At 35.1% G+C, this 13375-nt stretch overlaps 1 protein-coding gene across 2 annotated transcripts in view; it reads right to left on the bottom strand.

Moving 5' to 3' along the window:
• Window positions 1-423: 423 nt before the first annotated feature.
• Window positions 424-13375, bottom strand: part of Spata6 (spermatogenesis associated 6) — a 123003-nt gene continuing 110051 nt past the window's right edge. For both annotated transcript variants that reach the window (XM_004639150.2, XM_012516475.2), the window contains exons 12-13: window positions 5717-5808; window positions 424-2834 (exon numbers count right to left, since the gene is read on the bottom strand). In XM_004639150.2, coding sequence (XP_004639207.1) covers window positions 2654-2834; window positions 5717-5808 — 273 coding nt within the window. In that variant the 3' untranslated portion in view covers window positions 424-2653. The remainder of the gene's footprint in view (window positions 2835-5716; window positions 5809-13375) is intronic.

Genomic DNA, 13375 nt, shown 5'->3' with positions numbered 1-13375 from the left:
AAATTCCTGTTTGTTTATGTAAAGAAAAATACATTGAAAGGAAGAAAAATAACTATCTTTCTTATTAAGTCCAATGGTTATTAGGTTTATGGTAAATACAGGAAAAGTGATAAGAGAATAAACATTTGCACCTTTCTGCTTCTATGAATTAGAAAATATAACTATTAATACAGGTTTCACTTTTTAAAGATAATACAATATAAGAACTCAAAGTAACTGGACAATGATCAATCTTTTCCCCAAAAAGGGGATGATCGCACATTTATCAAAGATGTTATATGCCTGGGGATTTGCTCCATCCTTCACAGGGATGTTAAATTTAATCCATAGAAAAAGATTTCTTTCAGAGTGTTAGTTTCTGAAACTCTTTTTCTTTTTTGGTACCATGACTGAACTTAAGACCTTGCAATGGCCAGGCAGGCAGTTATGCTACTGAACTATCTCCCCAGTCCTCTCTTCTCTTTTTCCTTACTTTTCATGGCTGTTGTCCTAGGTAATGACAGACATAGATGCAACAAGTAATTTCTGTGGTGCTTATTTACTTAGGAGACTTTCTGTAAGAATTTTCCAGGATGGACATAGTTGGTTTCACCAATAGCAAAATTTAAATAAAGAATTTTTAAAAATTTTCTTATAAAAAATTTCCTATAGAAACACACTAATTTTCAATGGAGATAACCTTTTTTTTGAAAAGCATTGTTTAATAACCCTCAAAAGCTTACTGCACAGAACGTCATCTCATAAGCCTCAGCCAGAGGGCAACGCAGTGATCACATGGTCCTGCACCTCCTCAGTAGGTGTCCACAGGTAGCTGAGAATGGCATTTTGGGTGGGGGAGGTGGGCAGTTGAGAGAAGAAGGAGTGGTGTCTATCAATTCTGTGCCAAACTCTTTATTAGCTACCAGAATAGGTTTATACCATGATTTCTTAAAACCTTTAACAAGCCAGTGCAGATACACTTGGTCCTAATTTGCCAGACTCTCCCAGGTTGTAAGTGTTGTTCCCACCTTTATATCATTGCTTTTCATTCCAGTCATCCTACTTATGATTCTCTAAGAGGTGTGGAGATGTGTGTAACTGTGTATTCTGTATAGACTTTCCTAAATTTACAAGATCAATACAAAAATTATGTCTATATTCCTACAATGACCTCCTAGATCAGTGGTCCTGGTACATAGATTATGGCTTAGGAGTTTGTTTGCTTCCTTTGATGGCTGAAGAAAATCAGACCAGATAACTAAGGAAATTCATCTAGGAAATGGAAGAGATGGGGCTAGTGCCCAGGACTCTAGCTCCTATTTCTCATTCTCTATCGAAGACTCTCATGCCTAAACACTTTTTTTTTTTTTTTTGTGGAACTGGGGATTGAACTCAGGCCCTTGCCCTTGCCAGGCATGTGCTTATTCTACTGAGCTAACTCCCTGGCGCCCTAAACATTCTTAATATGAAACTGAAGTGGTCTTTCATTGTATTTCCTAACACAATGCAATGCATTTTACATTTAATTTTGGTTTACGTGAGTACAAGTCCATTTATTTTTTTTAACTTGTAACTGTAGAGTTAACCAATGATGGAGTCAATGATAAAATACTATCTTGTAGTCAACTCTTCAAGGTTCTAAGCAAACTTCATTTATTTCTGGTTTTCTCTTCCTCATACTTTGGTAAATATGCTCTCATTCCTTTATACCTATAAGTGTCACTGTCTTCACAGGCAATGGTGTAAGGAAGAAAGAACTAATTTTATCAGATTTTTCAAAGCCTACAAAAAAAGCATTCCATTCTATTATTTTATTCTTCTGTGGATCCAAGTGTATTTTAACGTTAGCTTCCTACTTTCTCGAGCCTTATATCTGTGATAATGTCACAGGTTAAATTATAATGTAATTCCCTTATTCTTTTTTTCAATTTTTATATGCTTACTAACAAAAGATATTTTCATTGTCCAGTACCAAAAGGTATGGCCTTAGAAGAAAAACATGTGAAGAATTCTTTAAAGAAAAAAAAAAGGTATTCACATTTGGATCATTCATAGGCATGGCTATTCATAGCTAACGGTTCTGCATTTCAGGTAACTCCAGCAGTTCTTCCTGAGAAGGAGTGAATGCTTGTATTATAGTCAAAATGAAAGGCTTAATAAGAAAGCTATTTTCAGCTAAGAAATACAGATGGCCTTTTCTGAGGGAGAGAAAAGTAGAAAACACAGTGAAAACGGGTTGAACTCTTGGGAAATTCACTTCTCAATAGTATATCTTTTTTGCTCATTATCAAGAAAAGGAAGTTAATACTAATTATACCTTACCCATATAAAATCACCAGCCAAGCAATTGAAAAGAAAATCACAAAGTAAAGCAGAAGACTATTTCTAGAGAATTTGTTCTTCAATTTGTAGATGGTGACATGAGACATATATGACGGAACATCCTTGTCACAGACTGGCAGTTGGGATTGTATTGCGGAGTTTTGACACTGGAAACACAGCACATTCTTCTGTAATAAAAACTTATGATAATCTACCACTTGCAGTAAGAAATGATTACTTACTACTTAAATGAGCCACCTATTTTTTAAAAAAGGAATGCAGATATTGATCACATCAAACGTTTTCATTAAGAGGTTGACATGGACACTCATATAGTTTATCATGGATGATCTTAGAAGGTTTCCTGTGTGTGAGAAACAGAACCACAGGCCTTTTTGTATAAGTTCCTGTACATCTTCTCCATGCTGTTCTCAAAGATGGGTCGGTGGGATTTTCCCTTATAAGAGGCTTCCCTGTTGGACCAGTATTCACCATCATCTAAATGGAGATTACCACGTGGCCGCTGAAATGAGCTATAAAAAAGGACACAAAAAGTTTAAAGCAATGGTGAAAACAAACTAGAGGCAGTATTATCTAAATCATGTATTTATGGAGTACTTTATGGGTATGTGATTTTTTTGTTGGAGCTCTTAGAAATATAATTCAATTAGTTTGCACCTTTGAAGATTGATTCTGCTGGGGGAAGTAGAATGACTGATGTGAAGCAGTTATAGCACAATAGAATGGAATTTTGTGTTAAAGTTAAAATGAAATTCAGAGAAGTGAGACAGGTGTAACATGGTGAATGCAAAGCACAGAGGATCTGGTATGGTGGGCAAAGAACATATGGCCTCCATACGGTTTGTGTCTAGGTGTCCCCTCAAAGCCTCATGTAGTCAGAGGGCTGCTTCTGGAGTTTGTGATTTATTACTGTGGATATGGGTGCTGCACTCACTTGAGGCAGGTGGTTTGCATTACAATGTAAGGAAGGGAGAGAGGCTGGCTAGCTGTCTGAGCTGCTGCCACTGCCTTTCCTCTCTGCTCTTTATTGCTGCCATGCTTTCTGCAATGTGCCAGTCCGCCTTGGAGCCAGTTGATTATGGACTGAAACCTCCAGTAACTGGGCTAAATAAACTTTTCCTTCCTTAATTTTGGGCATTGGGTGTTGGGTATTTTGTCCCAGCAACAAGAGAAGAGTAACTGAGATAGCCTCTAAATCCAGTATACCTGGAACTGAACCCTTTCTTAGCTGCAGAACGTTGGGTAAAGTTTAATTATCTAGAATCCCAGCTTCCTGAATTACATTTTTGTAGGATTGTTTCCAAAGTTAAATAATACACATGTGAAGTGTATAGTACAGTACTTATCTGAAACATAGAAGTCATTAAATAAGAGGTATTAAATTACATATTTTACACATATATAATCAATCAATATCCCAAACTTTCAAGTGGGTAGGATGTGGAAATTAAGACTTGGCGAAATTAAGTGACTTAGCTATGACCACTTAGCTAGTGACAGAAAAAGAAAGGGAATCTTATCTGTAGGTCTAAAGCCCTTTCTACTATGCCATATTCTTTTGTATCCCCTGTGGGTGAGAAAATTAGGATGATTATGTTTATGAAAAATGGAAATGACATAGAACCACCTGAATTTGAATAGGGATCCATTACAGTTTGGAGAGTCTACAAATAAAACCAATACAGATATTTATTAAAATACATCAGGACCAGTCTTGGTATAATGCTAGTAGGGAAGAGGCAATACTTTCTGAAGGATTGATAATACACTTATGAACATACCAAAGTTATAATTATACTCATGAACATTAATTTCTGGGTTTACTAGATCACTTTCTAGAGAAAGATGTTCATTTCTTCATAGATTTTTTTTTAAACATTTATTTATTTAGTGTGTGGCCAGCTCAGCCCACCAGGGGATGGGCGGACTGGCATGTGGTGCTGGGGGATTGAACCGCGGTCCCTGTGCTTTGCCAAGCTTGTTCCAAGTAGGTGCTTTAGACCACTGAGCCATCTCTCCAGCCCCTAGATTTTTATTTTTATATAAATATTTACCTGTTTTAATAAAGCACCTGCTATAAATTAGATATCTCAAGTCTGTTAGAGATTATGAAATTTGTGACATATAAAACTATATTTCCTGTGACTATGACACATACTTAGAGTCTTCATATAGATAATTTACTTTCCCTGCTTATCAGTCCTATGGCATCACTTCTATCATCAGCTGTAGAATATGAACTCCTGGAGTTACGTATCCACGAAGACAGTTTACATGGCTTGATATCAATCTAACATACACACACAATTAAAATGGCCATAGAGAAAGACATGGAGTCTTTCTGTGAGCATGTGAACATCCTCAAAGCTTGACATAATGTCGATTAGGATGCAGCATAGGGCCACTTTGGATAGAAAGTGGCATGAAAATTAGACCCATTCCTATATCAACTCTACTCTCCTCAATCAAATCATAATTATTTATATGGATTGTGCATCTCAAGTTGTAGTAATTCATATGACAATCTAGGGAATAGCAGTTTAAGATTAACAACAAAGAATTAAAAAAGTCATTGAGGCATATGTTCTTTGAAATTTCATTTCCTCTGTGGAGTGTTTCTCCTTCAAATTAATCTGTATTACACAATTTACATGAGAGGCCCAATTTTCCTCTTTCTTAGGAGGCAGTAATTTTGGGAAAGGAACTGACACTCACATTTATTTATGAATACAGGGAAAAGAAGATACCCTTATATGTTCCCAGATGGCCCAATATAGCTTACCATGGAAAGATCAGAGATTTGGATGTAAAACCCAAGTTAGAAATAAGATATATTCCATTATTTTGAGTTCTTATATGTGTTTTTCTGGAATCTCAGAAAGTCAAAAGCCACATAGTAATCAGTAGTATAGCATGGAAAGATCTAGAGAAACTTTGACTACATGTGCTCACAACTTAAAGTTTTTAATTCTGAAATTCACTGACACAGGGAATTCAAGTCTTCATGGAATTTACTAGTGTAAATTTGCGAAAATATCACTATGAATATTTCTAAAATTTTAAGTGGGAAGGACAGGATTTGCTTATATTTAAAGAAAGGTTTAGTCACAGTCTAAAATTATGAAAACTAATTTTTAAATTAGAATAAATGAAAAGTAAAATATGTGCATTTATAGGGCTGCCAAATAAAATCTTAAACAGGATGAAAAGCATTACCACCAATTACGTAAAAAGCTTTACAATGCACACATTAAAAATTATTAAGTATCTTTTTGGGTTAAAGTTTCTCATAAAGTTATCAGGTTAAAAACCAGGTTATTAAAAAAAAAACCAACCAGGTTATTTGTACACCAGTTTGAGAAAAGATCAATGCACAGCATAGGCCAACTCGTACCTGTACTCAGGGTCACTGTCATAGGCACAGTCTCTGTACAGAAGACCTCTTTTCAATTCCAGTTCGTCGTCTTTCTCTGGGTCTCTGTCATCCTTAAAAATTTAAAAACTTCCATTAATTCACTTTTTCATAGCTTTCAAAAATATGAAGCTTATGTTTTTGTGGGAAATACTCTTCTTCTGTACTATAGAATATCAAGTCAAATGCTTATATATCTTTAAAGAAATTAAACAAAAGAAAATGTCTTATCCTCTTGAACAGAATTACATAGCATTATTATAATTTCACTAACACTGCTTACCGAAGACTAGGCATATAGCAGATATTTCTTGAGTTAACAAATGAATGGAAATGAATGTCAAGATATGCAAATTAATAACATCTTCCATATTGTTACATGAACTCCTAAAAGACTATATTTACATTCTGGGGCTTAAGTATTTAAGAAAACTATGTAGATGCAAGTATATAGCTGTGATTTAAAGCCAAAATGCAACAACAAGCCAGAAAAGGCAACAATGAAAGTTAATTGGCATGAAAATTAACAGCTACTCCCTTGAAGGGGCAACCTATTACTAACTTCTGAAAGACACATAACAGATATAGATTCTTTTATGTTCCTCTAGTTTTCTGAGACAGGGTCTCTTCATATAGTCGAGGATCGCCTTGAACCAGTGATCCTCCTCAGCCCTAGCCTCTGAGTGCCAGGATTACAGGTGTGCACCACTACAGCCAGCTTACACAGGGCACAAGAAGCAGAATCCTGAGCTGTTTCTATGTGAGTTGTATCACATAGACATTTTCTGTGTGAGTTGTAACATTTACAGTAAGTTCATATGCATAGTAATCTGATGTAATACATTATCAAATATCTTTCTCAATTACTTAGTCAATACCCTTAGTTTCTTAGTCATAAGAACAAAAATGAAGAGAATAACAAAAGGAACTAGCATACCCAAATAAAGATTAGTATTTATAAGGAGTTCACTTACATTAAAACTGAACAGAGATTATAAATGAAAAGTGATTTTTAAATTTGTTGATGACTTACTACTATGAAGAGGGTATTTACACTGTAAAAATATGAGCAATAAAAAAATCACATAAAATGTCCATACAAATTTAGAATTGTTCCAGTTCCTAGGTTTTCTCATTATAAATTAATTCCCTTTATTTCTATTGCTTTTTTTCCTCTCTCAAGTTTTTTGATCTATGATTAATACAAGTAAGGCAACTTTCTTTTAGTTAGTGTGTGAATGGTATTTGTTTTTTTATTTTGAAACTTTCCTTTAGAGTTTTATTTTGCCTGGCATAAAGCTGTAGGCTGTACATTTTTATCCAGTCCAAGAAGTCAAAAAAAGCAGAGTACTACCCCTATGAAAACCACAGATATGTCAAGGGCTACAATGAAAGTGTATGTTATGGTAAAGGAAATAACTAAACAACATAGCTTACTTAAGAGGAAGTGAGAACACAATCAATAAAACTACTCACTGAGAGCACTGATACCATCTAAACCTAGGATCTCATGGGGTGAACTTCCTCCACTTCTCCCCTAAAACATAGCTTCTTGTGAGTCCTTCCTTGCCAGATTACATTTAAAAGTTCAAGTTATATTAACAGCAAAAAAGCAAGAAATATACATTTTTATAAGCTATTAACTGTGTGTTGGTGTTGCTTTCTCCACTGCATGTCTCAAATTGTCTGTTGAAATCTGTGGATTTTATAGTATGACACGTTCTTTTCATTTATGTATTTGGTACAGGGTCTCAATACACAGCTGGATTTATGGTGGTCCTGCTGTTTTCAGTCTCCCTGGTGCTGGGATTATAGGCTTGTGCCACCATACCTGGACACCTTCACACACTCAGCATGCCCCGGGGGCAGGGCCAGAGTAGCATGCAGGACTAGAGACGGAATCCTGGTCCCTGTGCTTGCCAGAGCAGGTGCTTAGTCTGCTGGCATATCTCACAGTCCCTGATATATCTTGGTATCAGGTATTTTTCTTGTTAATCTCCCGTTCTATCCATTGTTGAACTTAGTATATTGAAGTCTCCAACTATTATGTTGAATAGTCTATTTCTTCCTCTGTCTTTCCTTCTTCTATTGGGGGCCTTTTTAGGTACATAAGTATGTAATGGTCATCTATTGCTGATGGCTTGACCCTCTTATCATTGTATCTCTTGAAGTCTTTTGTTCATAGTTGTTTATCCACTCTAGCTTTCTTATGCTGTTTGAATGGTACATCTTTTTCTTTCCTTTTACCTTCAACTTATCTGTGCATGTGACTCTGAAGTTTATTTTGCATGGACAAACTATAGTTAATCATGTTTTAAATGTATTCTCTCAAGCTCTGAGGCAAACACAACAGCTCAACAAAGATGTTCTAGAACTTCTTCAGAAAATGGCAAAAACACATCATGGGATATGTGTGTTCAAAGTGAGGGGCAGTATTTTGAAGGGGGATTAATATATGTCTGCTGCTATAATTATTTTTTAAATTAAAAACACTATATATTGAATCATTCCCCATAAATATGAGTTATTATTTACAGTTCTTTTATTTTCTCCTAAAAGACTCTTTTAGTACGTCTTATAGTACAGATTTACTGATGTATTTTCTGACTTTGTTAATTTCTCCTACAGTTCTGGAATATAGTTTCTCTGGTTATTTATGGTTAGTGGTTATATCTAGTTTCCGGAGAACCACAGAGACAGTTTCTATCAACATCTTTTTAACATCTCTATTTCCATTGTTTTATTGTTTGCAGAACTCTGCTCATGATTTTGGGGGCTAATTCTGTAAAGTCTGTGTTCATTTTGGTGGGTGGTCCCCCGACACCTATTTTGTCAGCCAAGAGTCTGTTACTAGTTAGGTAATAACTGGAGATGCACATTCCCATGAATTCTTAAGTCCTCCAGTGATTCCTAAGTAGATCTGTGGTGTTATGGGGTACTCTTCCAATACTCAGTCTAAATTTTAACTCCTTGCTCATTCAGAATATTAACTTGGCCAGAATTGAATGTGTAGGGTCTTCATGTGCAAGGCCCTGGGATATATACAGTCCTATAATCATGTGTCACCCTCTAAAATCCTAGGAATAAATGAAGGAGCTCTGCAAAGCACCTGTAGATATAGCCAGCCTTATTCCTTTTAAGCTTCTGATTATTTTATTGTTTATCCAATTGCTCCTATCATTTCAGACTTCATAAAATTAAACAACTGCCTATAATTATTTTCAACATATGTCTCTAGTATAAATATTTTGCACTGGGAAAGCTTTGACTTATGTTGGCAAAAAAAGATAACATTTTAAATGGGTTGTCCTAGGTAATCTCCAGATAAGTCAAATAATGCCAATTCCCTAGCAATGATCTTTGAAGAAACTCCAACTTTATTCTGCCTTATACAATGGGATAAAATGATACAACATGGACAAGTTTTCAAAACACTATACTATACATATAGTCTATTCACAAAGATCACATACATAGTATCATTTATATGACATTTGAACAACCATCGATAGAAATTAAGTTGATGGTTGCCTAGAAAGAGAAGTGATGTAGGGGAGAGTGATACTGAACTTTTTAGATGTCTTCTGCAGTTATAAAACTGTTTTGATATTAGATGTGCTCTTGATTAATATTTTCAGTATATTAATCATTGAAATGTATAACATGAATAAATACCTAAATATAATTTAATAAGGCTTTTATGTGAATAGGTAGCTTTGTTTTTACTATCTCAAGGATTCAAATAAACACAGTGCTCAGCTATGGCAATCTAGAATATTTCATAGATGAAGGGAAAGGGATAAATAATACACAAAATTTTTGTAGTGTTTACTGTGAATATACATAAGATCTGAATAATATCTAATAAATGTTATAAACTAAGATTTATACAAATGCTGTACCATGTAATGACAGAGATCTATGAGATACAAGTACACACAACAGAATTATTAAAACTGGTTATTTTCTGGGCCTTAGGGACATGTTAATAAATCACAAATAACAAAGTACTTGACAAGACCTTTCAACTAGCTGAAAAGAACTTAAGTTATAAAGAAACAAAAGATAAGAGAATACACAATTAAGTGCAAGTTAAGAAATATATTTCTAAATTACTATGAAGTCAATGAAGATATCAGAATGGAAATCAAAAAACATTTTAAAGTAACTTGTAATAAAAACACAACATAGAAACAATGAGACATACCTAAAACAGTATAGAAAAAATAATATTGTAAAATGTACAGGCTAGGAAAAAAAGGCATCTATTAATCCTCTATTTAAAAAACCTACAGAAAAAAGAATGCAAAATTATCAGCATAAGTTAATTTAATAGAAAAAGACTTGCTCTAAGTAAACAAAAAGATGTCATAGTTTCTTAAAAAGATAGATAAAATAAATAAGCTCTTAGCTAAAAAGTGGAGTAGGCAAAGCAAAATTTAAGTTGAATTACTATGATCAGAATTGAAAATGACATTTGATACCATATAGTTGTTTAAAGGAATATAAAGATCCTGTAAAATTCTTTGTCATTCAGTGTGATACCAATGAAACAGAAAAATATTTAGCAAAATTCAACTGAACAAAGTAATATAAGACATTAGAAATGTAAATATCAGATATTAAAGTAATTAAATTCATTATTAAAAACTATGCTATGAGGATGGATTTGTACAAACTTTTAAGAAATAAGTAATCTTGCACAGACTCCCTTCAGAACAGGTGGAATATTTCTCAATTCATTTTTTTTTCTTTTGGCAGAACCGGGGTCTCAGTTCATTTTTATGAAACACAAGTGGAATGTTGCAAGGAGAAATCTACATTCAAATCAATATAATAAATACACATAAAAATAATCGGAGGCCTAGCTCTAGCCCATTTAAACCAGTAGCCATCTAACTTCAAGGGATGTTATTCCTAGGACGCAAAGCGGGCTAGCTAACACTTGAAAATCTAGCAATTCACATTATTAAAGGAGAAAATACAGATGATTACCTCAATATATGTCATATATTTAAGATAAAATATTAAAAAGACTCTTAGTAAGGAATTCAAAGATCTATAATTTGACAATTATTACCCCAAAATGTCTCTAGCAAGCACCATACTTAATGTTGAATTATAAAATGTTTTCTTCTTGGATGGCAAACCAGGTAAACATGCCCTCTGCTGTCACTTACAGTGAGAACTGTTTTGAAACCCAAAATGATGTAACAGGCAGTGCAGGGCATTTCCATGTTAAAGCATCAGTGGGAAGAAGTCTGTTTGAACAATGTGGTATGGGATACTGATAGGTGAAAAAATTAACCTTGATTCAATTCTCTGTATGTGTAAGGATCAATTCAGATGCACTGCCAATTGAATGTAAAAGGGAAAAGGATAAAATAGTTTACAGATAGGATCATACCTTCAGAACAGTGAGTAGCTTAAGTTTTCCTAATATGGCGTTAAGAAAATATCAGAAAGAAAATACTAACCAAATACTAATCCATTGAATTATACTTCATTAAGAACTTCAATTCATGAAAAGATTTCTATCACTGTTCATTCAAATTTACTGTTACTGCTACTTTCTCTTAGTTTAATGAGAAGAAAGTTTTGAACTAATAGTGTTTAGACAAGATATCATGTCTACATCTTGTACTATGAATAACTACTACAAAGACAACAATATGCAATGTATTAACTATTGTAACTGTCCTACTAACCTGTTTTGAAACTCTCATTGCTACTTCTTTTGCAATAAAATTAATATAAAAAAGAGCTTCCCCTACTAACCTAAAAGTTTTAAGGCTGCTTCTAGAAACAATGGTGAATGGAAGAACAACATAGTTAGAGTAATGAAGAACATGTAATAGGAATATGCAGAGTACTGCAGGGAGCAGGACTGAGGAAGACAGACTAGTGAGGAGACCTTTACAACAATACAAGGTGTCATGGTTTGTGTACATGTGTCCCCCACAACGCCTCCTGCAGTCATGGGGTGGCTTCTGGAATTTGTGATTGATTTTGTGGGTGTGGATGCTGCACTTGCTCTAGGGCAGGTAATTTGCATTACAATGTGAGTTGGGGAAAGAGGCTAGCTGCTACCAGAGCTGAGGGCCTTCCGCTTTGCTCTCTGCTCCAGGCTGCTCTGCCTTGGAGCCAGCCAAGGATGGACTGAAACCTCCAGTAACTGTGAGCTAAATAAAAATTTCTTTCCTTAAAAAAAAAAGAAAAAAAAAATTTACTGTGAGCCTAATATTGCTCAAAAAATAAATTCTACTTTTGAAAATGAGAAAAAAATGGTAGGTAACTAGTTGGAATACATTAATAATGTAAAACATATTCATCAGAAAATATTCAGTAATGACACTGAAAGAGCACACGATATTGCACTAGTATGGCTTGGAATGCCCTCCCCCAAGTCCATATGTTCAAGGACTGGCTTTCAACTTGGTGCTGTAGGAAGGTGGTGGGGCCAGTGGGGGGTCTTAGGTCCTAAGGTGTGTGGCCTCACATGGATAGTGGTCCATCATCCTTTCCCTCTGTCTGCTTGTTGCCCATCAGGCAATCGGCTCATTTGACCACACGCTCCTTTCCAGGGTGGGCTGGCTCACCCAGGTCCAAAAGCAAGGGACCAGCAAACCATGGATCGAACGCCCCACAGTCTGGGAGCAAAAATACACCAGTCTCCCTTTTACAGTGATTCCATCAGGTATTAGGCCACAGTGAAGAAAGCAAACCAAGTAGTGATGTAAGGTATATGGAGAACAAGTCAAATCAACAGTCTGAAATCCTTGGAAACACAGAAACAAGTAAGTGTAAGAGATAATACTTTCTAAAATCTGAAGATAAAGTTACAAATTTAAGAAAGAGCAAAAATGCTACACAGAAACAAAGAAAATTTGCAATTAAGTGTGTAAATTTAAACTGCTCCAAATGAAAGACAAAGAAATTCTAAAACTACTTGGATAAAAGAACTGTAGCAAGCTGTTAGCAGTAGAGTGTGCTTGGCAGAATAACTTCCAAAGATATGCAGGCCTAATTCCCAGAAGTAGAGGATTTTCCAGGTTTAATTAAGGCTAGAATCCTGAAGTGACTAGTTACTTTGCATTATCTAAGTGGGTCGATCTGAATCACAGAGGCTCTTTAAAAGCAGAGAAATTACCAGCCTGAAGGTGATGTGCCAAGAGTAAGGGAGATGCAGTGCTGCTGCCTTTAGAAATGGAAAAAGGAGTAAAAGATCACAACCCCACTGACCATGCTAATTTTAGCCCAGTGAGGCCTGTGTCAGACCTCTGATCTACAGAAATCTAAGGTCACCAATTTGGGCTTATAAATTTGTTACTATACACATGGCAGCAATGAAAAGAAATACATGAAGGCACAAATTAACTATTTGGGGACTATACGAAATAATTCATGGCAGATCAGTGCTCTTGCTGAAAACTAGAAAATTCTGATAAATTAAATTACGTGTAAGTATAATATAAAGAAACAACGAAGACTAGAGCTATTAAAAGGGAGAATCTGTCAATACTGGACATAGGATCTCCACTTCCCTTTTTCCTTAAAGGAGGGGAAGATTCTGAGAAAGGGTTATTATTGAGCAAGAGTTACTTTGTAGAAAGCAGCAAAGCTTTTGATGTTTGCTAAGGG

The sequence above is a fragment of the Octodon degus genome, unplaced genomic scaffold (assembly GCF_000260255.1).
Source record: "Octodon degus isolate 3935 unplaced genomic scaffold, OctDeg1.0 scaffold00107, whole genome shotgun sequence".
NCBI lineage: Eukaryota > Metazoa > Chordata > Mammalia > Rodentia > Octodontidae > Octodon > Octodon degus.
Note: the sequence above shows the minus strand (reverse complement) of the source record. Positions and strands in the feature narration are given on the sequence as shown.